The sequence below is a fragment of the Astatotilapia calliptera genome, chromosome 15 (assembly GCF_964374335.1).
Source record: "Astatotilapia calliptera chromosome 15, fAstCal68.1, whole genome shotgun sequence".
Classification (NCBI taxonomy): domain Eukaryota; kingdom Metazoa; phylum Chordata; class Actinopteri; order Cichliformes; family Cichlidae; genus Astatotilapia; species Astatotilapia calliptera.
The window spans coordinates 36,869,526-36,896,862 of record NC_137436.1 but is presented as its reverse complement, the minus strand read 5'-3'; the positions used below and the strand labels follow the sequence as shown (position 1 = coordinate 36,896,862).

At 40.4% G+C, this 27,337-nt stretch overlaps 1 protein-coding gene across 1 annotated transcript in view; it reads left to right on the top strand.

Annotated features, from left to right (window-relative positions):
• The window catches only part of nr5a2 (nuclear receptor subfamily 5, group A, member 2), a 73,907-nt gene that overhangs the window by 31,654 nt on the left and 14,916 nt on the right, over nucleotides 1-27,337 (top strand). The window contains exons 5-6 of the mRNA XM_026193904.2: nucleotides 7,243-7,362; nucleotides 12,718-12,865. Of these exons, the coding sequence (XP_026049689.1) occupies nucleotides 7,243-7,362; nucleotides 12,718-12,865 (268 nt within the window). The remainder of the gene's footprint in view (nucleotides 1-7,242; nucleotides 7,363-12,717; nucleotides 12,866-27,337) is intronic.

Below are 27,337 nucleotides of genomic sequence, written 5' to 3'. Positions count from 1 at the left end.
TCACTGTCTCGGTTTTTGTTTTGCTGGGGGGTTTTTTCAATGCGGGACCTGGACAAGAAAACAAATGCCATAATGTGTAGAGACGAAACGATGCGAAGCTGGGAAGAGGGAAAGAGCACTGCCAATCGAATGTGCGGTATTGTAGAGGTCAGAGGTCGGCCTCCGGAGTCCGTTAATGCGGTCACCGTGGGAACCAATCAATCACAGTGCCTCAGCAATATCGATCAGACATTGGGGCACACGCACGCTGAAACACAAAGAATTCTTTCTGACACACACACACAGAGGACAGCATACATCCACTCACACAAACCTCTCAGTCTCGCTCTCAGTCCAACACACAGTAAGTGCATATGCAGCGACACACAAATGCTCATTCAAAGCATCTAGGTAGGTAGATAATTACAAGGCATTACAAGAAAAATACTTCGAAAAGAAACGGCTTGTTTTTTCTGCACTGCTGAGGACTAAGCACTGAATAGTATCTTGGAGGAAAGAAGATTTGCACTTTCTACTTTCTACACTTCTCTTGAAAAACCTTTACATCTACTTGCAGTGAGTGAATTTATATTATGGTGAGACTAGAAATACTGTGCTCGACTGATTGCAAAACAAATGAATAGAGCATGTACAATTTTAAAGCACGCATCACAAGCTGATATAATAAAGAACCTCTTTTCCACCAGAAGCGCTTTCATTTTGGAGTGAAAGAAAGATGCAAGGCCTGCTGCATCTTGTGTGATATTTTCTGAGCTCACAGATGGCCTGTGGCATCTCAATGGCTCTTAAGAGACATAATAACAGTCTAGGATTTCTGTGTGCTCAGTTGGAGATAAACCCATCGGCATTCTCCATTACCTGATCTGCTGGATTAAAGATAGATGCATACAACAAGCAGGTGCTATAGACATGCTGATGGGCATTCGTGCGATGTATATATATACAGTATATAGTGTCACATACTGTCGCAGGGCAGCTCAAAGCTGGACGAAGGAGCATTCTCATAATAAAATAGTAAAATATAGATAAAGGTGACACTCTGGCTTGGATATCTTATATAGCACAACCAGGCCAAGTGAACCTTTGTGCTGAACTTTTGTGTCAACCTAAGGTTTAATAGACACAGCTGCAGTGAAGTTGAGAGTGTAACAACAAGCATTTTGTATATAGTTGAGGTAACCCCTGGGTTTAATTCAGCAATGGCTAAATGTTTTCATTTATTTGCTGTTCAAGCCATTCAGTTACGTGTCTGCAGCTGTAAAGGGACTTAAAGCATCAGTTCAAAAGCAACAAATACATATCCGAGTAGGAAATAATTGACTCTGGTTGCTTTATTCCTTAAGCTTGTCTGCTGTTTGACAAATTTAGTTTCACTGGGTGCATTACCACCAGTATTATCATTCCTCTGCTCTCTGTGTAGCCCCCTCCCGCTTGACTAGCAGCAGCACCTGCCACCTGCTCATTTTCCCAGCATTCTTATCACTGTGCCAGCCGAAGGATCGAGGCCGAACATGGACTGGAGGGCCACGATAAGCATAAGCTGACGTTGTTAAAGTGAGACGAGCGAATACCGGTCCTCTATTCTCACTCTGCAGCATGAACAGAAAGGGGGACGTCATCTGGATCGTGAACACTGTCCATCCGTCTCGGCCTTCCCACCAGTTCACATACCATTGTTGGAACATCCAGGGGATTTTGTCACTCACTCTGTTGTTTTTCCTGATGGATATAACTCTATTTGTGGCTTGGGCAAGTTAAGGATGTCAAAAATGATTTGCAGCAGGATTCAGTAGGCATGTGCTATTTCGTTTGACCTAAAACAAGACGCTGCCTAGATGGTATCAAATGGTGACCTGATATATTTTTTTGTGCCTTTATTGTAGCTTGGTCTTTGTTAAGATGTTATAATGGCAATAAAGAAATAAACAGGTTGATAGTGAGGTTTTATCTCAGGTCATCAGGGTTGTGTGTGCTCTAAAAGTAAAACAAATATAAACCATTTTATGATTCCTGATACATTGCTGGCTAATTTGTCCAAATCACAAAAAGAAAAACACCAAAAACACGTCGCTCCTCAATTTAATCAACGAGCTAAACTGGAAGCGAGCTTCGGTACACCGTCAAGCTCGGCGTAATTAAGTGTTTGCCACACTCTGAGAACAACAGGCACGGTTCTAGGTAAATTAATGCCCGTTCCCAGGTGAATACGCGGCCTGTTTGGCTCAAGGCGAACAGATGCCAAGACAGGACTGCACCAAAGAATGGCTGCTAGAGACGCGCAGGCATTGATGTCAGCTTCAAATCTCACCTGTAGTACTCCGAGACAGCATTGATTCTTGTCCAACAGAGATAGAGGAAAGATAGAAGCACAGCTATTGTTTATGTACGAGTCGTTTGAGGCAAATAAACTCACGGTCTGCGAATGTGTGTGTTCTCCCCCCTGTGTTAAAAAAAACCACGATTCTCTCCATTCATTAAGGCTCCACAGAAGGAGATTCTATTAATCTGTTCATTAAGCCACATCAAAAATGGAACTACTTATTAAAATCAGATCCAGCTGTGTACTCTCGTTAAAGCCCACCGTACCGTACGAAGCTTAACAATGCTCGTGGCACTAGACCAAAACCCGGCCTCAAGAAAGGGGGAGAAAGATTCTCGTACATTGGCCTGTTTTGACTCGACGCAGCGTGATAATTGCTCTACTCTTAGCAGGGGGCTATGAATAAACATTACTTTTGTCAGCGAGCATCTGAATGCTCCATTTCCAATTAATTTACATTTGCCTAGAAATGGAGGGAATATCTGCTCTTAATCACTATGTTTTATTTTCTCAATTTCCCCCAAGTCTTTTCTCATTCTCCCATTCCCTGTCTGGCAGTTCCATTCCCCCCTTCTCAACTGGGCTCTCCTTTTTCTACCTCTCTCTCCCCCTCTCTGGAAAATCCCATTAATCTCAGCCAGTGGTTTTGAACAAAAGCTATGGGCTAAGCGATTGATCCAGGGCATTGATCCCACTCGCCTGAACGATCATAAAGGTGTTAAATTGGTTTCTTGGAGGATATGTATTTTTCATCACTGGCTGCTGCAAGTACAAGTTCCTGCTCGGAATTTCTCTCATTTCTTAACCAAAAATTGGTGATGATATTAAAATATTAACTAGATCACACCTTGAAAAGCACCTGTAAATGTGTATTTTGAGGCCAGTTTGAAGCAATTTCTCGGGAGCTTGTTTTCTGCATGAGCGCCAAGCTCAGAAGCAAAATTCCTGTAATGAGTTTTGCTTCATCCAAGGACAGGTGGCAACTTGGGATTGTTCAAATGCGTACAGTTGAAGGAGGAGAAGAAGTGTTTTTTCATGCATGTTGCCCTAAATTATTTCTTGAATTCATAGAGTATGGCTAAGTTCATATGGCTCAAATCCATTTATGTTTTTTTTAGCCACAAAATGATAGCAACGTTAAATCACCATCTGACCAATTTCAGAGCGTGGTTTTGGCATTTGGTAAGAATTTCAAGAACAAGACCTTCCTGTTGTTCGTCTGTGGTGGTTTTGGTTAGGCTTACAGTGAGCATGTGGAGTATTTTCATGTGCTATGAAAAGTATTTGCTGCTGTGTCCATTCACCAGCCTGTAATTATCAGATTTTATTACCTTGAGTCTGATGCTAGTGGAAATTAAAATCTCAAAGAGAATTCCATTATTACCTGAAAAATACTTCTCTCCTTCCTCTTCACAGTGCCTCACCAGCAGTATTACATTTTTTCAACTTTTCTGTTTAGAAAAATTCATTTTGCAGAATGTGTTCAACTTTGAACTTCTTGTGTAGCACCGTTGCTACGCACACTTACCAAAATGTGTTCACATCAATTTGACTTATTAATCAAACAATGTTTCCTTTTTCATCTGTTAGCACTGAATGACCTGGCTGTAACTCGTGTTAGCTGCCTTTATGTATTTAAGGAAATCATCGTGCCAGTTATCTTGACGTCAATATCTATATTTACAGTGTTCGAGGAAGCAACCAATTTCAGTAAAGAACATCAGCCTAGCAGCAAGTGTTTTTATGTCTTGGTGAAATGAGGAAGGGATAAAGAAGAAGAATCAAGGAAAAACAACAGCTTTTTTTTCCTACTATGCGTCATCATTGCTGGAAACGGTTGGCAATTAGAAGCCTTATCTAAATACTCCATGACTATGTGGTGAGACAGGAATTAAACCACTATATAAATCTGCTTTATTGCTCTTTTGGAGCACACAAACTGCTCATTTGAACTTTGCAGCGCCATACGAAGGTGTGAATACATTAAACTAGGCAATGTTTATAATCAGCCGCTGGCAGTCGTCCAGTTTTTTTTTTTTTTTCTGACTGCGTTTTCTTTGCACAGAGATAATATTCGGCCCTTTTGCCCTCGTGTAAAACACAAGACAAATTGGTTGTCGATGTCGTGTCAGAAAGTTCATTTTATCTGAGCGAACAGGCAGCAGTGTTGGTAAGATCAGGCACCGTGACTGTTGCTCATTTGACAGAGCAAAGGAAGAGCTTGTCAGGGAAACGACTCGTGTCACTGGAACTTAAAAGGTCAGTGAACTGAACCCCGTACCCCTGGTCCGCCCACACGCCTGTCTATCTGTCACCAGTCCCCCTCTTCCAAGCGGGTGTCCCCTGCCCCAGTCTAGCCTCCCATTGCCCCCCTTTGATGACCCAGGACTCTTGTCAGAGAAGAGCTTCCAGGCGGGCAGAGTGAGGACAGGCCTTTGATGAGTATCCCGATACTTGCCAGCACCAGTGACATACAGTGGAGTCCTTTGAAGAGCCTGGGCCTTACATGTAATCATTCGTACACACACGCACACACACACACTTCCAACATCCTGAGGTTGGGGAGATAAAGAGAATTGGATTAGGGCACAATATAGAAAACACCCTCTTTTGAGCGTCTTACTTGCTTTCTGATGGTTTTAATGAAGGCATTTCCCTTGCACTTGAGTGACTACCAGAGTGGAACCGCAAAAATAGATGTATATAGGAAGGAGGCGGGAGAGAGACAGACCCTGTGATGCTGTCAAAAATGCTAGAAAAAGTCAGAGCAGCATTGCCAAACTGATGAAAGAGAAGTGGGAGACATGAAACGTTTCAAGGCAAATTTCTCACCGTGCCATATCTCTCGTATACGCGTCATTTTATTCCATCACAGTGTGCTAGAAGCATAACGATCCCCTCCATGTGGACTTTTTCTGAATTCAAATATGATTTTTTTTAACTAATGACATTTACCTTGTAGTAAGAGAAAATGATGTAATAAATATGTTAGGAGATGCCAGATACTCACATCTCACTTTTTGGTTAACAACAAAAAGATGTGATCAAACAAATCTCACAGAAAAAAGGAAATCCTTCCTACTTTGGCGTAATGTCAGCACTAAATGCTTGTTTTTAAGGTCAAAACAAAACCAAATCACTTTTGAAAAGAAAAACTATGTTAGGGGAGCGACAATTCAAATACAAATACAAAGAGCTGCTCTATATCAAGGTAAACAATAAATAGTAACTCCAATCAGGAGGAGTACAGCAACCAAATGACAACTGCCGTGCAAGTAAAGAATAGTCAGGCAGCCCACGTGTCGTCTAACCAAGTGTGTTGTCTATTGTTGTGTCTTTGTGGTGGAAGGTAAACAAACACTGTTTGCCACCAGCCTCAGATCACCAGTCAAAACAGGCCTAATCAACAAGAGATAGACTTCAGATTAGGCCATATCCAGTGTCGTGTCATACAAGGTAATAAAGGTGGAATGAAAGTTGTTGACATGAAATGAGTAACTAAGGTCACTTGATATCAAACAATCTGAACCCTTTATGATTTCCATGGAGCACCAAAAAGAAAAAGACATTCCTTTCAAACCTTTCCGCGATACACCATCGATCCACATTCTTCATACTGCAAGCTTTGGATGCCCCTCACAGACAGTTCTCACATACTCAAAGCAGCAGACCCCTGTGTGCTCAGAAAGACACATTATTCCCAGCAAAGCCACAAAGTGCACACTGTTTACTGATAGAAGAGGTGGGAGAAGAAAGAAAGAACTACTTATACATTTTCCTCATTCCATCCCTCTCACTGTGTTCTCCATTTTTTTTTTTTTTTTTTGAGTCTAGCTATGTAGAGTAATGATTAACACGGTTGGGCATGGGAAGAGACTAGCAGTCACAATGGAGGGGGTTGTTTTGGTTCCCAAAACCACTATTTCACCTGTGTCAGCTTCCAAAGTTTACCTGTCAGGTCCCTGGGAGCAGACGGCTGGTATTAGAGGGGGGAAAAACAAATGGGGGGGGGTGGACTATTTAATCATTATCATCTGTGGAATCACTCAGAAACTCCTGGCAATGGGCAAACAGATAAACCTGGCAACATTGTTAAATCAGGCACGCAGCAAAGTGCTTAACTGTGTGGGGAAAGGTTCACATGAGAAAGCTTTAGAGTGCATACAGGGGACTTTTGAGCTTTGTGTAAGGTTGGGAAAAAAATGCCTGTGGTACGCTACTGATCAATAGTGATTGACCTGTGAGAAAGCTTACCCGGCAAACAGCTGCCTGTGATATTTACAAGCCGCTACGGCTGACAAAGTGCTTCAGCTTTTTTCAGCGCTTTTTTTTTCTGTGGGTGGCTCTATACTATTTGGCTGTAGCCTTTATTTCTCAAGGTCTTTGTACAATATTATCACCGCTCTACATTTCAGATTATTTGACAGACTGGATTTTCTAACAGGCATTTTTAGCATTTGGAAAAAACCCAACGTGCAGTAAAAATGTTTAGAGCAGGTGACCTCATAGACTGATCGTGGAGCCTGTAAAATGATTATAGTATTTATGACACAATCTTAACCACAAATTTTAACAGTGTGACTTTGCTTACAAGTTCCTGTTTAAAACTTGATTTGTTTTCAGTGACTTACAGATATAAGACTTTAATTTTTGGAACATTAAACACATTTTGTACAGTTTGCACATCCCATGTTTTCTACGCCCCTCCTGAACACACAACTCTGTGTGTTGATGACTGCAAACCCGTCTAAATAACATGTAATAAAGGAGTGCAATGAAAGACATGCAATCTGCACTGATGACAGTTACGGTATTGTACATCTGGCATTCAGTCTCAACAGAGACTGTTGTTACAGCTTTATAAGAGCGGAAAAATAAACACCTGGCCTAATGTGGATTTTTGTATATGCATCTCTAATCAGGTGGATGACCAGATGAAGCTGCTGCAGAACTGCTGGAGTGAACTCCTCATTCTCGACCACGTTTTCCGCCAGGTGGTGCATGCCAAGGAGGGCTCCATCCTATTGGTCACTGGCCAACAGGTAAGAACTACTTCCAGCATTTTCCACTCCTTTTTTGTTTTTGTCCAATCTTGTATCACTCAAACTCTGAAAAAAAAAACCCTTTTCTTTCTTTCTGTTAAAAGGGGATTTTTCCTTCCCACTGTTGCCAAGTGATTGCTCACAGACATGTCGCCTGATTGTTGGGGTTTCTTTCTAAGATTATAGGCTCTTACAGTTTTTCTCAGAGCATGAAGACTCAAACAGTGAATAAATAAAGCACTCAGACACTCATGCTGCAGCATAGTGAGTGGGTGGACAGATAAAAAATGCAGCTAAATGTGTTATTTTCTTTTACTGGGGGTCTTTGAGGAAGTTGGTGGGAGATGGTGCCTGAAGCCCTAACAAGAAATCTCAATGCATCAGAATGCCATGTGCTGATTTGTGTTTCGGCTTCTCACACACACACACACGCACACACACACACACACACACACACACACACACACACACACACACACACACACACACACACACACACACACACAAGCACTCACAAAGCAAGCTGTCTTTAAATACACAAACCCAAAGCAAACATAGAAGACTCACTCGGTCTTCAGTGATTCTCAAAATCGCACACAAACAAAGGCACATTTTAAAAAGAGAAAGAGAGAGTGTGTGCAGTCACAAAGGTGCGAAACTGCTCATCATGAATATGCCTCTGACCAATCAGATGGCTGTCAGTGAGTTGAGAAGTCATGCATTATTGATTGTCTTGCACTGCAAAAACATTGCTTTTCGACAAATGTTTTACAACAATAGATTCTGGCGAGCGCGTGTGCACTGTGTACAGGGGGAGTCCTTTTAATTCCGCGATTCTGAATGAAGACAAGGTCACAGTCGATTCTGAGCATGGGTGAAGAAGCAGCCAGTACTGCCTCTAGTGGGAACTACAAACTATAACAAATAGTGCTATGGTAGTAGTAACAGGTAAATGAGAGTTTGAAGAAAAAAATAAATAAAAAGGCAGAAGAAGCGGTGCAAGATTGTTGAACAGATGGACGGAGGGAGTAAACTGATGGAAGGAGACTGAGTTGGATAATAGGAGGGAGAAGAAAAGAAAGGAGGCAGAATGAGGTAGAAGAAGGCAGAAATGTGCCAAAAGTAGAAGAGATGAGGATGGATCGGGGAGAAGATGATGAGGCGAAGCAGATAAGGCTGTTTTAAAAGGCCCGAACAGCGAGGTGCAGGAATAGGGGGAGGAGGAGGGGCTGATAGTCAGGGGAGGTGCTGGATGGCGGTTTCGTTTTGCATACTTTGGTTAATGAACAGCTGGTGTTGAGGATGTGTGTGTGTGTTTGGAAATGTATGCATGTGTGTGTGGGAGGGGGGGGGGGTCTGAAACAGTTCATTATCTCCTATTATTCTCCACCTGGCCAGGGGTGACAGCACAGTGATAATGCAAGGGATATTTAAACCGCAGTAGCAACACCACCCAAAGCAAATGCTACACAAACACAATCAGGACTTGATGGGAGAGCGCTGCACCGAGTCTGGCAAAAGCCTTCTCTGACCTTAGTGCCCAGTAAGAAGCAAATCTGTGTTGTACATGGAGTACATGTAGTCCTCTGGTCTATAAACTATATATCAGTATTTTTAAAAAGGACCACGTATTTGTAGTTCTAACCTTTACACAGAGTGGCTGCATCAGGTTAGAAGCATAGTCCCAACAGAAAAACAGAGGGCCATTTGTCCAAGAATGCAGAGTGTGCAAAATCTTAATTTTGAACAGATACTACAGTTTTACAAGGTGGATTTTTTTTCCCTTTGGCAGCCCAAACGAAATAACACAGCTGGTATTTTATACTATTGAATTGCCAGAATGCCCATATGTAGTGTATTATGAGGAATTAACCAAACGATGCCATAACACGAAGCAGCCATTGAGGACAGGCCTTAGTTCATGCCGTAATTAATCCATTGTTGCACTGAAACTGATTGCACTTTGTCCTCAAGTGCATTGAGGCAAATCACCACATTTATTCTGAAATAAATTCGCAAAGTTTACCAGGAGATATTGTACTGCTTTTATTAAAAAAATGTGACTGAAGGACCAGAGCTTTGCTCATATGGAGAATTTAAACAGATGTTTCTTCCCTCTTGCTTTGAAGCAAGCTGCTTCTTTGCTCTTGCCAGTCATACGCTCCATTCATACTGACATTTGAAGAGAAATCCATTGAACTAGCAGATTAACTGCTACAGCCTGTCATTTGCCTTCTGTCTTGCCCGGTCTCATGTCCCTATGTTTGTTGTCCCTTGCTTGTTAATTTTATTCTTTTTTTTCTGCCTTTCTTTCTCTTTACTACTGCATGTCACCAACAGCAGTGAGAAATGACCATGAGTGCTTGTTCTTTATCCTGTCATAGGATCAAACACACAGTGGAACTTGTACAAATGTGAGCAAACATGAAATGACAAAGGCTGGACTGATCTGTTGAATGATTTAGCAAGGCCTCACAGTGTGGCAGTCAGCCGGCTACAAAAAAACACTATAAGAGTGTTCCTGGTGTGTATTAAATTCAAATGACTATATATATATATATATATATATATATATATATATATATACAGTGGGGCAAAAAAGTATTTAGTCAGCCACCGATTGTGCAAGTTCCCCCACTTAAAATGATGACAGAGGTCAGTAATTTGCACCAGAGGTACACTTCAACTGTGAGAGACAGAATGTGAAAAAAAAATCCATGAATCCACATGGTAGGATTTGTAAAGAATTTATTCGTAAATCAGGGTGGAAAATAAGTATTTGGTCACCTCAAACAAGGAAAATCTCTGGCTCTCACAGACCTGTAACGTCTTCTGTAAGAAGCTTTTCTGTCCCCCACTCGTTACCTGTATGAATGGCACCTGTTTGAACTCATCATCTGTATAAAAGACACCTGTCCACAGCCTCAAACAGTCAGACTCCAAACTCCGCCATGGCCACGACCAAAGAGCTTTCGAAGGACACCAGGAAAAGTATTGTAGACCTGCACCAGACTGGGAAGAGTGAATCTACAATAGGCAAGCAGCTTGGTGTGAAAAAATCAACTGTGGGAGCAATCATCAGAAAATGGAAGACATACAAGACCACTGATAATCTCCCTCGATCTGGGGCTCCACGCAAGATCTCATCCCGTGGGGTCAAAATGATCATGAGAACGGTGAGCAAAGATCTCAGAACCACACGGGGGGACCTGGTGAATGACCTGCAGAGAGCTGGGACCAAAGTAACAAAGGTCACCATCAGTAACACACTACAACGGCAGGGAATCAAATCCCGCAGTGCCAGACGTGTTCCGCTGCTGAAGCCAGTGCATGTCCAGGCCCGTCTGAAGTTTGCCAGAGAGCACATGGATGATACAGCAGAGGATTGGGAGAATGTCATGTGGTCAGATGAAACCAAAGTAGAACTTTTTGGTATAAACTCAACTTGTCGTGTTTGGAGGAAGAAGAATACTGAGTTGCATCCCAAGAACACCATACCTACTGTGAAGCATGGGGGTGGAAACATCATGCTATGGGGCTGTTTTTCTGCCAAGGGGACAGGACGACTGATCCGTGTTAAGGACAGAATGAATGGGGCCATGTATCGTGAGATTTTGAGCCAAAACCTCCTTCCATCAGTGAGAACTTTGAAGATGAAACGAGGCTGGGTCTTCCAACATGACAATGATCCAAAACACACCGCCCGGGCAACAAAGGAGTGGCTCCGTAAGAAGCATTTGAAAGTCCTGGAGTGGCCTAGCCAGTCTCCAGACCTCAACCCCATAGAAAATCTGTGGCGGGAGTTGAAAGTCCGTGTTGCTCGGCGACAGCCCCAAAACATCACTGCTCTCGAGAAGATCTGCATGGAGGAATACCAAAATACCAGCTACTGTGTGTGCAAACCTGGTAAAGACCTATAGTAAACGTTTGACCTCTGTTATTGCCAACAAAGGTTATGTTACAAAGTATTGAGTTGTATTTTTGTTATTGACCAAATACTTATTTTCCACCCTGATTTACGAATAAATTCTTTACAAATCCTACCATGTGGATTCATGGATTTTCTTTTCACATTCTGTCTCTCACAGTTGAAGTGTACCTCTGGTGCAAATTACTGACCTCTGTCATCATTTTAAGTGGGGGAACTTGCACAATCGGTGGCTGACTAAATACTTTTTTGCCCCACTGTATATATATATATATATATATATATATATAGTCATATATACACACCAACCTATTTTCACCTTTCATATTAATCCTAATGTTCAGCAAAGACTATATTTATGATAAGTTAAGATTTGAAGGTTTAATCATATATTCGCCCTCTATGTCTCTCCAGGGGTGATAATAAAGTGGTATTGATTGATTGATTGATACGCAGGTCACCAGAGTTAGTGCTAAGTCTGCTATAGTGACACTATAGCGTTTTATTTGGTCTCTCTTTTTACTTAAGGCTGGGAGGCAATAACCCAAGGCATCACCATCAACAGTCCAATCCTTCAATGAACTTATTTCATGCACAGTTGATTTTATGTAAATTGATTGACACCTTGGAAGGGGGGCAGTGTTTGCTTTTCACAGAGCCATAGCTCTTTCTGTCTCGGAGGTGTTAAGATGGGAAGACAGGGACAGAGGCGTCGGGGCAAAGTGGGAGAGTGCAGTGTAATAAAAGCACACGGAAGGAAAAAAAGTGGGGAAGGCAGATAAATAAATGAAAAAATTGGTGTATTATCAACATGTATGTCCCTTTGACCCTTTTCTTATTTGCAAAGAAAAAAAATACGTATTCCAGTCATCTTATTTACACTGTAAGTAAAATCCAAACTCACGGCTGCTTATAATTACAAATGGAAGCTCGCAGGGAACCTCTTCCTGACTCGCACCAACATCTACCTTCCCCTGGAAACCCTCACACAGTCAATTATAGTAATGAATTGTCAATAAGTATAAAAATTTAATACGGTCCTGCTTATGGTGAGTGGCGACTAAGGACTTGCCTCTCATTCAAATGAGCTGCAGCTGCAGGTTTGAAGCACACCTGCAAAAGGAGTGTGTAAGTGGTGTTAATGTTTATAGGTTAGACCTAAGGAAGCATGTTAGCCATTTTTGTATCCATGTGAAAGAAGTGAAAGAGAAGTGACAGACTAGAAATGGGTGATTTACTCTGTCACAAACCAAACCACCGTCCAATTATTGCTATGGGGCTGTAAAACTCCCAAATCAGTGATCAACTAAGTGACATTGTGTTCTATTTGGTATCTACAACTATGTTTTCAAAACTTCTGCTCAAACTCCAGTCAGAGTCACTTAAATGCACACATTTTTACCTTCTTCTTTCCTATTTTTTTAAAGGTGGACTACGCAGTGATTGCCTCACAGGCGGGAGCAACTCTCAACAATCTGTTGAGCCACGCCCAGGAGCTGGTGGCCAAACTACGCTCTCTGCAGCTGGATCAACGGGAGTTTGTCTGCCTGAAGTTCCTGGTGCTTTTCAGCCTGGGTAAGTCAGATATATTTTATATCAGCTAGGAGGAACACGGGAATTGAGAGGAAGGGGTGGTTCTGAAACGCACAAAATAGTGAAAGGGCAAATGGATGTGAGGTAGGTGTGGTTGGTCTTTTTTAGATGGATGTGGCAGCTCTTGTATATACGTCTGGGTCTAAAATTTAAATGTATTTTTGGTGAGTACAACTCTCAATAAATCTAGGTTCAGTACAGTGCAACCATACAGATGATATAGGACTATGGGTGGATGGAAGTTTAGATCCACTATAGGCAGGTTTACTTTTTCTATTAGCCAGCTCTTGCACATAAATCTATCGGTGGCATTCCCAGCAGCAAATCTCTCACCTGATCTTCCACCACATCTTCAAGTTTCTAAAGTACAAAATTTCTTGAGAAAGAGAGTATGTCAATATGAAGTGTAAATACAAAATAAATATTGACGTTTTTCTTTTCTGAAATTTAGCTGTTGGTCTTTGGCATCGCAGACTTGCTGCAACAAATGCAAATTAAAGATCAGATCCTGGATCAACAATATTAGAAGTCATGAATCACAGTGTGTGCAGGATTATGCCAAGTGCAGTGTAACTCATAACCAGTATTTGAGAAGCGAGCTGTGCATGAGGAATGAGATGTTAGTTTGGAACGGGTGAGAGGGCAAGGGGTCAACAGGGGGGCTTTTCCTCTCAGAATTTGCTGTAGAGCTTTGGAAAGGAAAGAACAGATTTGGAAGGGATCTCAGCTAAAGAAGGGTGAAGGAAGGGAAGGAGGAAATAGGAGGAAGATGAAGAGCGAGCGGGAATTGAACTGGTCGTGCTGTTTGAAGGCAGGCACCAGCCTGAAGTATTTTGGAGACAGACGGGCGGGAGCTGAGGCTAGAGAGTGCATGGGATTTGGGAAGGAAGGTAAGTGGAGGAATATAAAGCTTGATGAGTTAAGGGACAAAAAGAAGGGTAACTTTGATGGCATGTGGTGTGTGTGTGCGTGCATTCTCCTCAGTGTGTGTGTCTGTATCCCAAAGCTGCTCTCGAATCTCTAAGCCGAGGTCAGACATTGCCAGGAGACTGTCATCTCTGACTCTTTCCTAACGAGTCTGCAACAAATTGCCTCTGAGGAATACACACACACACACACACACACACACACACACACACACACACACACACACACACACACACACTGAGCCAAACCTGTTTAACATCCCACATTACTGAAGCCAGTAGTGTCAACATAGGGCCCTCTATGGCATGGAGAGCAACACTGGCTTACATGTGATGAATATTTTCCTCCTGCTTAGCTCCCAGTCCCTTCTGACAACATGTAATTCACAAGAGTCACACTTTCACTTCTTTAACACCTCTGAACAAAGAAAACAGCACTAATGAACTATACATACACACATATATGCGATCAGGAGGAATTAATGCTTGTGCGCATTTGCAAAGAAAGAGACAGGGAGTGTGTGTGTGTGTGTGTGTGTGTGTGTGTGTGTGTGTGTGTGTGTGTGTGTGTGTGTGTGTGTGTGTGTGTGTGTGTGTGTGTGTGTTTGTTTCAGTTTTTTATAGGGTGGGGATGTTGCTGGGGCTCAGGGTCTAAATAATTTGGCAGAAACATCATCCATAATGAAAGGCCCACCTGAGGGATGTGTATCGCCCCCGGCAGTGCCTGTTCTCCGGCGTTGCCCAGGCCTCCCGCAAAAGAAGGCCGGCACAGACGCCATAGAGCTGGCTGAGGGGATCAGCGTTAGCCGAGGTGGTGTTGGTGGGATGAGGGGAGGAGAGAGGCTCGAGCTACGTAGAGCCAGGAGATTACATTATGTGATTAATATCACATACAGCTGAAACTGAGTATGTAATTGGCTGTAAGAAGGCTGAGCTACAAATATGTTTACTTTGGGGAATTAATGTGCATAATGTGTGTAGCATCGGTAGTGGTATGTATATTTAAATATCAAAACACATTATCAGAAGGGTCAAATTAATTTGCGACACAGCTATCTGTGCCCTACCGACAGAGCCAGTTATTAAGGGTCGTAGGGAAATGAGGCATAAAAGTAGATGTACACTGACTGCTGAACTAAAAGATTAGACTCTTTCTGTTTATTAGCCTAATTTAATCTCTAATACTGGTCACTTTACTCTCTAATTTAAAAGGGATGTGTTCATTACGACAGGTTTGAGACTAGGAACTGTTTGCACTACTTTGATTGATTGGTAATTTATTTCAACATGTGAACAATATACAAGTACATTTAGAAAAGAAATGAGAGAAAAAAAATATACTATACAAATTACATACAAAAAACCATTCTGATTAATTTACATGTTGAAAGGGAGTGGGAAGAAGTATACACTTATTTAATCCCACCCCTGTCCCATAAATTATCAGTGAATATTTAGTCAGCTTCCTTACTGATATAATTTGTAATAAAAATAGCGAACAGATTTCTGATATACTATATACTATAATATCACATCATGAATTTTTTGTTTGTTTGCTTTTAAATAGAGACATTCACTTAATTTAAATATTTTCCTTTTCTTTATAGATCGAGAAGATCATATTTTTATAACTCTTTTTGAACAGTTTTATGTTTGGACATTGCTTTAATTCCATATTCAGTTTGTTCCATAGTTTCACTCCTTGAACAGAAACACAAAAGCCATTTCTTGTAGTACGTACCTTCATTGTTTTGAAGTTACAAAAACCCCTTAAATTATAACTTCCTTCTTTCAAAAAAAACATACTCTGAATATTACCTGGCAGTTCTTTATTTTTTGCTTTGAATAGAATTTGTGCTGTTTGGAATTTCACTATATCGTCAATTTTCAATATTTCAGACTGCAAAAATAGTGAGTTTGTATGTTCCCTATAACCTGCATTGTGGATGATTCGAATTGCTTTCTTTTGAAGAGTAAAAAGTGAATGTAATGTGGTTTTATAGTTATTGCCCCAGACCTCTGCACAATAGCTTAAGTATGGTGAAACCAGTGAACAGTAGAGAATATGAAGTGATGTTCTGTCGAATACCTGTTTTGCCTTGTTTAGTACTGCAATGCTTCGTGATACTTTGGAATGAATATATCTTACGTGAGCTCTCCAGTTAAGTTTTTCATCTATTATTACCCCCAGAAATTTATTTTCACTGACTCTTTCAATATCAACACCATTTATTTGAATCTTTGCATTTGTATTTAAACTACTATTTCCAAATAACATAAGTTTAGATTTATTCAAATTTAATGATAATTTGTTTTTATCAAGCCAGAACTTCACTTTACTTATTTCATTAGTCATATCCTCCAATAAATTCTGCAGATCATCACCAGAGCAAAAAATGTTTGTATCGTCAGCAAAGAGAACCATTTTTAATACTTTGGACACTTTACAGATGTCGTTAATGTACAAGTTGAAGAATTTTGGACCCAAAACTGACCCTTGGGGTACACCACAAGCAATGTCCATACATAAGGAGCAACCACCATTTATTTTCACAAACTGCTTTCTGTCACTTAAATAACTCCGGACCCAATCTAAAACTACCCCTCTGACACCATAACGTTCCAGTTTTCTTATTAATATATCATGATCTATAGTGTCAAATGCCTTTGTCAAGTCTATGAATAACCCAGCCACATATTGCTTTTTGTCTACTTTAACACTGTGGCTCTACTTACTTAGCACACACTACATTTGCATCTATTTAAATAAGCATGTTAAATCACGGGATTAAACCCTGAGAAATACCCAGTAATTCAGTGCCCGGACAGCCTTTTATAAAACTAATAAAGTGGCTTCTATAGATTTGTTTGCTTCTCCTATCACAGATACTGCTATCATGATTGCTACTGCTGCTATTACAGCTGCTATCAATGGATCGCTGCTATGATTATCATCTGAGCCCCACACCTTACAGTTGACAGCCAATGCCAATATGGCATGCAGTGCAGTATTTTAAGTGTCCTCTTGTGCAACATGGTGGAAAGTAAAAGTGAGACACTGGGTTTTGTAGCACCCATATTTAACTGTAAATTTAGTCTTTCTCGAACTTTGTTTAAATATACTTTCATTTAACTTCTACTGAAGTTTATTTACAGTATATGCATGCAGTACCAGTCTATAAACTTCCCCTTTTGTCCAGCAGTCAGCTTGAAGCAGCGGGCTCAGGGCAAACACGCAGAGACGAAAAGGCATTGCAAACAATATATAGTAGAAAGCAAGAATTAGAAAATATTAGACATTATATCACAAATTAGTGCCAAGAACTCAATTTCTTATTCTATTTTATTTATTATTGCACTTCTTTCTAGTTTTTATGATTTTGAGTATATAGCGCTCTGTGACTACATGTCTGCAAAAGGTGTTTTATAAATAAACTTTACTTACTCACTCACTTACATACAGCTGGTGATTTCCCATGTGAGTCATCCCCCCTCTCTTTCTGTACATGGGCAGTCAGTCATTCACTCCCTGGCAGAGGAGCTTTTAGTTAAGCCAGTTGTCAATAAAAACAGAGATATAGATGTCAACCCAGCTGAGAGGAGACACTTGTCATGATCTGTATGTGCGCTTGTTTTCGGAGTTATACTTCCTGTTTGCTTTCGTTTTGTTTATTGCTTTATTTTATCTCTTTCTATCACTGTCTCTCACTTTCCCCTGTCACTCCCTGTCTTCGGTGAAGGCTTTTACCCTCTATCAAGGAGGAGATTATCACTCTGAGATCATTGATCTCCTAAGTGTTTGTAGGACTGTGAGCAATGATTGTATGTCTTGGGCATTGAGCAAAGGACACACATAACGGCAGCGAGAGTTTGAGGGCTGTCTGGATCAGAGTTTGGAGAAGGATTACTACGAGTCATTGAGTGTCAAGAAACTGTTAATGGGCCTTTGATTTCCTTTAACAGACTTAAAGACCTAACAGAAAGACTGACAGGCTGTGTGGGTTACAGAGCATTACCAGAGGTGAAGGGACACGTTTGAATTCAGGCTGAGTAAAAATAAAAGATCTTCTCTTTATATTTTAAGCCCTCCTTTACGTTTGAAACCTGGAAAAATTATCAGCTTTTGTCCTAAATCTTCACGATGTGTTTCTGGTTCATCATGTATAGTTTCCAAACTTTGAAAGCAGATACAGAGACAGAGGTCACAAAGTGCTCACCCAGCAACCAGTTAACCCAGCTTAGTGGGTCAGACCTCATCAGCTGTAATTCGGTGAGACATGTGCTGCCAATCCTTGTGAACTGAGAGGAGAACCAGAGTACTGCCAGACCAGTGCAGGGTGGTAAATGGTCCCAGTGGAGAGAGTGCATTTGTGGACATACCTGTAGCCCTAAATAATGTCCTCATACTGCAGCATTTAGCAGGAAAACAGGCAGTAGCGTGCTGAAAATGTGTAACTGTGCTCACTTTGTAATCGTTCATTATTCATCATTCATTATGTTGCTTAAAATCTTTTCTATTGATCAATATATCATGCATAATTATGCTTTCTGTGCAATGCAACCGTTTATTGGTTATATTATTCCTCTATTAAACACGAGTACAGCTGATTGTTTTAGGGTTTGTTCTCATTATTTGCTTGTTTCTATTTTTTTAGAGATGGAATAAATGAAATCAAATTTTTAAAAACAGCTAAATAAAAGCTAAATGTGGATGGCTATTATGTGTCTAAAATAGACCCAGTTATTGCCATTAAAACAACAATAGAAAATATCTTTTGTTTTTCTTTCAGGCATTGTGTAACTACAGATATACATATTTGTAATCTTTATAAGTGATGCAGACCAATGCTGCTTTTGTTTCATCTGTTAAAGTAAACTTGGTGGTTCTCTTAGTGATCAGAAATGGGCAGTGTTGTCCATTCATAAGAAATCAAGACAGGGCAGCCAGTGATTCAAGAGCTGCCTCAGCAATTCAACACATTAGCCGTCTGTCAAGCGATTAGTCAGTCACTGAAATTGGAGTTTAGAGACACCCACCCATCAAGTCTTTGCCACCCTTCATCCCTCTCCATCCATCCAGGCCTCTGTATTGTCTCTTGTCTCATTGCTCTGTCCTTTCTCTCTGTTTTTTTTAACATCCATCTTTGTACAGCTCAATCTATCACTACTCTATCGCCACATCCACCTCCATTGGTCCTCATTCATCTTAATTCACTATTTATTTCTTTACTTCCTCACCCAACTTTCACTTCACCTCTTTTTCTATCCCTAAACATGGCCAACATCACAAACAATTAAATGTATAGATGGATTCAACTTTAAAAAATAACATTTAAGTTAGTTTAATATCTAATAGTAACCAGTAACTGCTTTGATACTGAAGATATTTACAATTATTTGAATTTAATTCAGATTACAAGCATTATAGCAGATTTTTTTATCCGATCATACTGCTTTTAACCATTCCCGCCATTTGAATTCCACTTTTTACAGCATCAGCACCCAGTCACCCCCGTCCCCATACAATGAAACATCTTTCATTAGCATGTTTTGTGTGCCACACAAAACGTTTTTTCAATTTTTTTTTTTTTTTTTTGCGCGCTGCGAGGTCAGACACCAATCTGCTGACAGCAACACAAAGCAGAAAACATGATTAACCTTGATGAAAACAAACAAGTTTCTCTCCCTCTCTGTATTTCTTTATCATTTTTGTTTCCTCGCACAATGAGAGAGAAAAAAAGATATAATTCCCAGACAGGTACATCCTAATTAAGCAACAGCCGAGGCTGCTCAGAATCAATACACTGATCCCTGGCCAGTGAGCAGGGGAGCTGGATAACGCAAGCCCCCTTACACGCACACGTACACAAACACACACTCACATGCCCATAAAACATGGCAAATATTCATTTCCTGAAAAGAATTCAATCATTTAAAATTCATTCAGGAATTGATTAAAACTGAGAAGCAGTGACAGTTCAACATTTATTCTATTGAGCCATTTAGTAGAGCATGCTCAGTAATCCGTGTTTAATAATGTTCTAACAAAGTTTAACAGATTTTTTCTCCCTTTTTGGAGGCAAACTTGCACTTGGCTACAAGTCAACAGAATGGAGCATGATGTGTACCTTTGGCCTGATCAATACGTGAATAAAGTATAGTTAGGGTGTACATGTGTTCTTATGCCCTCGTCTTGACTGAACACAAAATATGATTCTCTTTTCCTGTTCTCTGGAGTCATGTGGATGAGCCAGTGCATACATTAAATTAATAAATTAATAAATAATGAGAATAAAAGCACTATTGTTTACTGTAACGCACAAAAAAGTAACAGTAAAACAACAAAATGTAATCTGCGTAATCTGTTAAAACTTTGCCCTGTGTGCATGTGGCAATCATAAAGCAAACAGTAGGGGGAAAAAAATGCTGAAACTGATAACTTAAAAGAAACAACAGAACCCACGAGTGTAAAAATAGAAAAGAAACAAAGTCCCCACTGTATCTACTAAGACTGCTAATAATATGAATAGCACACAATTATTTACAGTAAAGGAGTATAAACACAAGAGGCGTCTTTATGACAGCAATCTTGGAGTGTTGCCCTGATTTTGATAACTCCAACATTTGAACATTATCCAATAGATTTCAGATTTTTTAGCAAAAGGCTAAGTTGAAACATTTAACTCATGGCTTTGTCCATTTTTATTCCAGACTTGGTAAATGAACTGATTCTTATTTAGCACTTTTCTACTCTCCTGGAGTACTCAAAGCGCTCTATACAACATGCCACATTCACCCAATCACACCTGTTCTCACAGTCACTGACTCTAAACTGAGTGCTGTCTAACCACATTCATACTCAAATGGATGCATCGGAGAGCAACTTGGGGTTAGTATCTTGCCCAAGGATACTTGGCATGCAGACTGAAGGAGGCAGGGATCGAACCCCCAACCTTCCGATCAGTAGGTGACCAGCTCTACCTCCTGAGCTACAGACCAATGGCGTGTCCAGCGGGGTGGCCTGGGGGGGCACAGGCCACCCCCCAAACCAGACTGGCCACCCCAGGTGCCACCCCAAAGGCAAAACAATAAAATTCAATCAAATATCAAATGTCCGATTATGTTTTCACGGTGACGCTCAGATATCCGAGTGTAAGTGAATGCAGCATCGCTTCTGCGCTATGCGCATCACGTTAGCAAAGGTAGGAGAGCCAAGCGCGAAAGATGGCACTGCAGGAAACAATTTTTCGGTGAAAGAAAATGAGGACAGAATAAATGTCCCGGTAAGTAATATCAAGTTTGTTGAGTTTAGTAAACTTCGGTGAAATTAGAATACCAAGGAAAAAAATAACACTTAAAGAATTATTGCAGCTGTGGAATATTTCAGACAGTATGCTACTGAGGGCAGCTAACATAAGAGTTATGCGTTATAAGATATAATCTAAGTCGTAACATTGCTGTATGGAGCTGCAGATTTGGTTGCAGGTTAACATAGCTGGACTGGCCATCGGGCATACCGGGCATATCCCCAGTGACTTATTTTTTATTTTTTTTGTAATGGCATGAACAATGAGAGGTGGTGGATTGGCCAGATGCAGGTCGATGTGTAGAAATAACTCCGTTGTTTGGTGGTGGCTATGACGGGGCTTCCACAGAGGCAACAGGTGGATGAGGGAAGGGGAGGCAGGAGGAGAGACCCGAAGCAGCCACCAGTCCGAGTGTCAGGTGAACTGAACTTCAGGTAAGAAGTTATGACCTGCAGTCTATCTGGGTCAGATATAAACCAAGTTTAGGTGGAGTTTATTTTCATGTTGCTGACTTTTTACTGTCAGTTGCAATAACTCATACTGCGTTCTAGCCAGTTTGACGGAGTTTTTATACAGCTGGGTGGGTGCTATGATGTTACTGATAGTGAACTTTATTTTATTCATAAGGTTAGTTAGTAGAGTTGCCAACGGCTCCTTAAAAAAATGGAATGGTCCCTCATTCAGAGAAAATATTACGCGTTTCGTATTGAGCTGAGAAGAGACGCAGTTTGTCCCGAACTTTAGCTAGAATGGAAAAAGACACAATGCTGGAGTTATTCTGTCTTTACGCTGCACAGCTGCCTCTTCTTCTCTCATTCTCCCCCCCCCCTCCCTCTCCTGTTGCTACTTCAATCATGAAACTGATCAATGATCAGCTGATCGGCTTTTCTCTCTTGTTTATCGCCCACTTTGCGCCAGAAAGAGGAAACCAGCAGATATTGCGCTAAACAACAGCAGCACGTTTAAGCTTGATCGGCTGTTGTTAGAATGTATTTAATATTAATTTCTAGTATCAGCTGATGTTTGCTGGAGCCACAGCTGTAAAGCTGCTGGTCATGATGTCTGTTTAGATATGTGGTGAGAGGGAAACATGAAGATGAAACCAGGAGATGTCCTTACTGAACCATCAGAGCTGAACAGGTGATGGAGAAACAGGTTTACCTTTTAGGTGACATGAATGAGTTGAAGGGAAGTTATGAACTGTTTCTGAGAGACAAATAACACCAGGATCCTTTTTTATGTAGCAGACAGCTGGTAACTGTGCAGGGGCGGGTCTAGCAAAGTTTTGCCAGGGGGCCAGGTAGGGCATTAACAGGGAGAGGGGGGCACAAAGAAATACTTTTCTTTCTTATTCTCATTTAAAATACCTAGTTTTTATTAAATAATTATCTAAATCTTACAACCAAAGTTTTTATCTGACGTAAAATGTATAGAAATCATACATATACCAACAAGACTGTACATCACTGTCACAACAGGGTTTGTTTTCAGTCAAAGTCTTTATGGCTTTACTACCTGGTGGGTCGGTCTGTAGTAAAAATGCCCAATTTTTTTGTCCCAGTCCAGCCCTGCAGGTTAATACTGGCAGTGTCACCATGCCAGCTGACTGTATTTTATCATCAGCCAGTGTTGTTCTTTATCAATATTACCAAAGTTTACGATAAGGCAGCATAGAAAGTATTTACTTGCTTTCAGGTTTCATTCAAATGTTAGTCTTTTCAGTTGTTTCCCCACTTTTTTCCTGTTTCAAAATCAAACACCAGTTTGTGAGAAGATTATCTTCTTTTTTTAACAGGCAGATAAAGTTTTGCATTGGCATTGGCTAATTTGTCAATTGTTTGTTACAAATGTTCGTATTTTAATTTTCAAAAATGTTTTTGCCCAAAACATATGTGCACTATATGTCAGTAAAAATACTATGCAAATATTGCTGTCCTTGACTGCTGAGTAAACACTGACAAAGCACTGATTGTATCTCTTGTACTTTATCAACGCAGTATCTAAAAACTTTGCACCGTAGTGGTTAAAATCTCATTCTAATAAGAGTTAAAAGTGCATTTGGTTATTAGGTTTATAGGATTATTGAATTATGGTTAAGGGTTGGTAGAATTTTTTTTTAAAACATTATCTGCCAATTAAATCTGCCACCCTTCTCCAAATCTGTGCCCCTACCTGGCCCCCCCAACAAAAATTTTCTAGACACGCCACTGCTACAGACACCTCCGGATTGGACTTGGATTGTTAATCTGATGGAAGAATTACATACTGTAAATTAATCACTGTTTTCCAATGCATTCTTATCCATTGCAATACATTTGCTGTCATTAAGAAAGTAAATGAGTTAATCATTTGTTAAGACTTTTGAGGACATGGCAGCCTATTGCACAATCACTCAAACGTCCTGACAGCTGGTCTGCTGCATGCTGAAATTGGGTTAGGCAAACTAGGACATTTAATAGGACTGCAGTAGATGTACACTTTACCTCATTTAGGTTGCTTGTTTTTTTCCGAAGCTGCACTCGTGGAAACACAAATACCATGTACACCAATGTCAATTTAGAACTGTTAGTCAGAGATTAACCTGTTGGCATGACTGGTTAGAAGAGTTTCCCTTAGTTAGATAATGCACATTGCAATGTGTAAATCATGCATTTACAATCCCATAGGGAAAAGATATAAATTGTATAAAGTTTGTATCTGTCTTGTATGAAAAGCATACAAGAGTGAAAACAGATATAAGATCCTTAGAAAAATTATATAAATGGAACTTGTATGTTTTGGATACTTACTAAAAGAATATATGAAACGGCCACTTTCATGAGTAAATCATATAAACCTTATATGATTCAATATATGAAGTAGGCCACATCTGATGCAAGTCTTTTATAAGTTTTTTCTATTTCTTTTCCATATGGGATAGCCTGAACAAGCTTCGCAGTCGAATGTGCACTGTGTGACTTCAGGCTTTCCCGGACGAAAGATGACCAATTCAATTCAATTTTATTTATATAGCGCCAAATCACAACAAACGTCACTTCAAGGCGCTTTATATTGTACACTAGATTGCACAATAATAGATACAGAGAAAACCCAACAATCATATGACCCCCTATAAGCAAGCACTTTGGTGACAGTGGGAAGGAAAAACTCCCTTTTAACAGGAAGAAACCTCCGGCAGAACCAGAAGAGAGACAGAGGTTAATAACAGATATGATTCAATGCAGAGAAGTCTATTAACACATAGTGAGTGAGAAAGGTGACTGGAAAGGAAAAACTCAATGTGTCATGGGAATCCCCGGCAGCCTACGTCTATTGCAGCATAACTAAGGGAGGATTCAGGGTCACCTGGTCCAGCCCTAACTATATGCTTTAGCAAAAAGGAAAGTTTTAAGGCTAATCTTAAAAGTAGAGATAGTGTCTGTCTCCTGAATCCAAACTGGAAGCTGGTTCCACAGAAGAGGGGCCTGAAAACTGAAGGCTCTGCCTCCCATTCTACTTTTAAATACTCTAGGAACAACAAGTAGGCCTGCAGAGCGAGAGCAAAGTGCTCTAATAGGGTGATATTTTACTACAAGGTCATTAAGATAAGATGGGGCCTGATTATTTAAGACCTTGTATGTGAGGAGCAGGATTTTGAATTCAATTCTGGATTTAACAGGAAGCCAATGAAGGGAAGCCAAAACAGGAGAAATATGCTCTCTCTTTCTAGTCCCTGTCAGGACTCTTGCTGCAGCATTTTGGATTAGCTGAAGGCTTTTCAGTGAGTTTTTTGGACATCCTGATAATAATGAATTACAGTAGTCCAGCCTGGAAGTAATGAATGCATGAACTAGTTTTTCAGCGTCTCTCTGAGACAGGATATTTCTAATTTTAGAGATGTCACGCAAATGTAAGAAAGCAGTCTCACATATTTGTTTAATATGTGCGTTGAAGGCCAGTGTACAAGTCTTTGTTCTTGGCTCCATGATGTGCATCTACTAAGGAATACACCATTAAGTGAACGCACTCGTCTCATTTAGAAAAAGAGCAAAACAAATGCAAAATATAATAGATGAGAGTAAACTCTTATAAATGAATTGGGTAGAATTCCAACAAAGAAGAAAATCGTTTGTAGTTCTTGGTGCAGAAACCTTGTTTATATGAAGTGTCAGACTTTTCTTTCATCTTGTTTACTTTTATCATTATTTTAAACCGTTCATTTAAATATTCTTAAACACTCTTTTTTATCCCCCCCCCCCCCCCCCCCCCACCACCACCACCACCACCACCACCACCACCAAAAAAACAAAAAATAAAAAACAGACAAAAACAGAGAAGGGTACCAACAAATCTGGCATTGTTGCTGTCATATGAGAGAATTCATACAGGTAGTTTCATGTGTGAAGTATTACAGGTCAGATGTGATTTGATAGTTTTTTTCCACGAGAAAAGAGCCGGATGGTATGAGATGCATGTGTTTGAAATGTGGCATGACTGGTGACTCATAGTGTACGAGTTCATGGCGGTGCAGACAGCTCTGACAAATGTTTGTGTCCCATAAATTAGTTTCAGTCACTGATTGGTCCATTGACAGCAGTAATGTCAAATGCAATAGTGGTGATTAAACCTTATATATGTATAAGGTTCATAAAGCGCAGTCCACGCACTGAGCGGCTGCATCTAGTCCTTTTTCATCACTTTGTTTTGAATCTTGGTGAAGTGCTCGGCAAACATGTGCTGATTGAAAACTATTGGACTCTCATCTACCTTTCAAACAAATCTTTTTACCCTCCGTCTAGTTTCTCCAGGCATCATTCTGATGCAGGAAACAAACAAAAAAAGGAAAAAAGTTGTTCAAACTTGGTTTCCGACAGAGCCAAATCCAGCTAATCATGTTTGAGTGTCCTGACTTTTCTTTCATTTTTTTTCTTCTTATTAGGAGTAGGTGGGAGTGTGGCCTAAAGCAATGAACCTAATCCTTCTGTATATTTTCTGTCAATTTTATCCTAAGAAATCTAACATGGTGAGCAGTCAGCTCCTGATGGTGGCAGCCACTTTGTAGGGAATTCCATGTAATGAGGCTGTCTAAAAGGCTTTCAGACTTTATCAAGCAATAAAAGCTCCAGCTCACCACTATTACCCAGCAATACTGCAGGCTGTTGTCATTAGGCAGAAGTTGCAGTGAGTTTTGGTGGTGGTGGTTGACAGAGTGAGAATCAGTGTCTCTCATCACTAACCCCACCTTCACGCTCAGCCTTATATCTTCACCTGGGTACAGTTTCAGTTTTCAACATCTCCATCCAGATCATCTCCAACCAGTGCTTAATTTACAGCTCAGGCTGTGTTTTATAGATCTTTTTCCATTATTGCAGAAAACACTTATGTTGACACTGTTAAGCAGTGACATTTATCAGACAGTAAATACAGACAGTCCAATGCTTAACTCTAACCCGGGCCTAAAACAGAGTATGTTCTTGAGTTCATGCCATGCTTATGCTTATTATGTGCTAATCCACACAGCAAACCCACATGGGGTCATTTTGTGTCTATTTGGCTGTTCATGCCTCCCAGTTTTTACAAGCTGGTCACATGTGAATAGGTCCTACTCCCTAGTCATCCCTGTGATGTATCATAATTAATGTGGCAGCAGAGACAGATGGCACAAGAAGTAGATTGCTGCAACAACATTGTTGCATAAAACTACTCCCCAAAATATTGGTTTTGAATGATGTCTTCTATTGTTTTGAAAATAAATTAGAAAAGAGACTGCAACAATTCAGATGCATGTGTGAAAGTTTATAGAGCTATGGGACTCATCCAGTATATGTAACGGTTATTGCGTGCAGTGTAACATTGACTTAAAGGTGATGAATATGTGAGAGGGAGAACCTGAATAATCAGAATAATGAGCAAGCACTTGGCGACAGTGGAAAGGAAAAACTCCCTTTTGACGGGAAGACATCTCCAGCAGAACCAGGTTCAGGGAAGGATAGGCCATCTTCTGTGACCAAGTGAGGGAAAGGGGAAGGAGACAGGATAAAAGAGAATTTAAAAGACAGCATCCTAAGGATTTCAGATAATAACGTTATAGTGTTTTACATTTGCTGTCCTTATGAGCTATTGTGTATGTGATTTTAGTTTAATTTCAGCACATTTTTTTATTATTTATTCAGTACAGTTTTTGCACCACATGTAATACAAATATCCTTATATCATGTATAATGTTAAATCTTCCTTGTAGC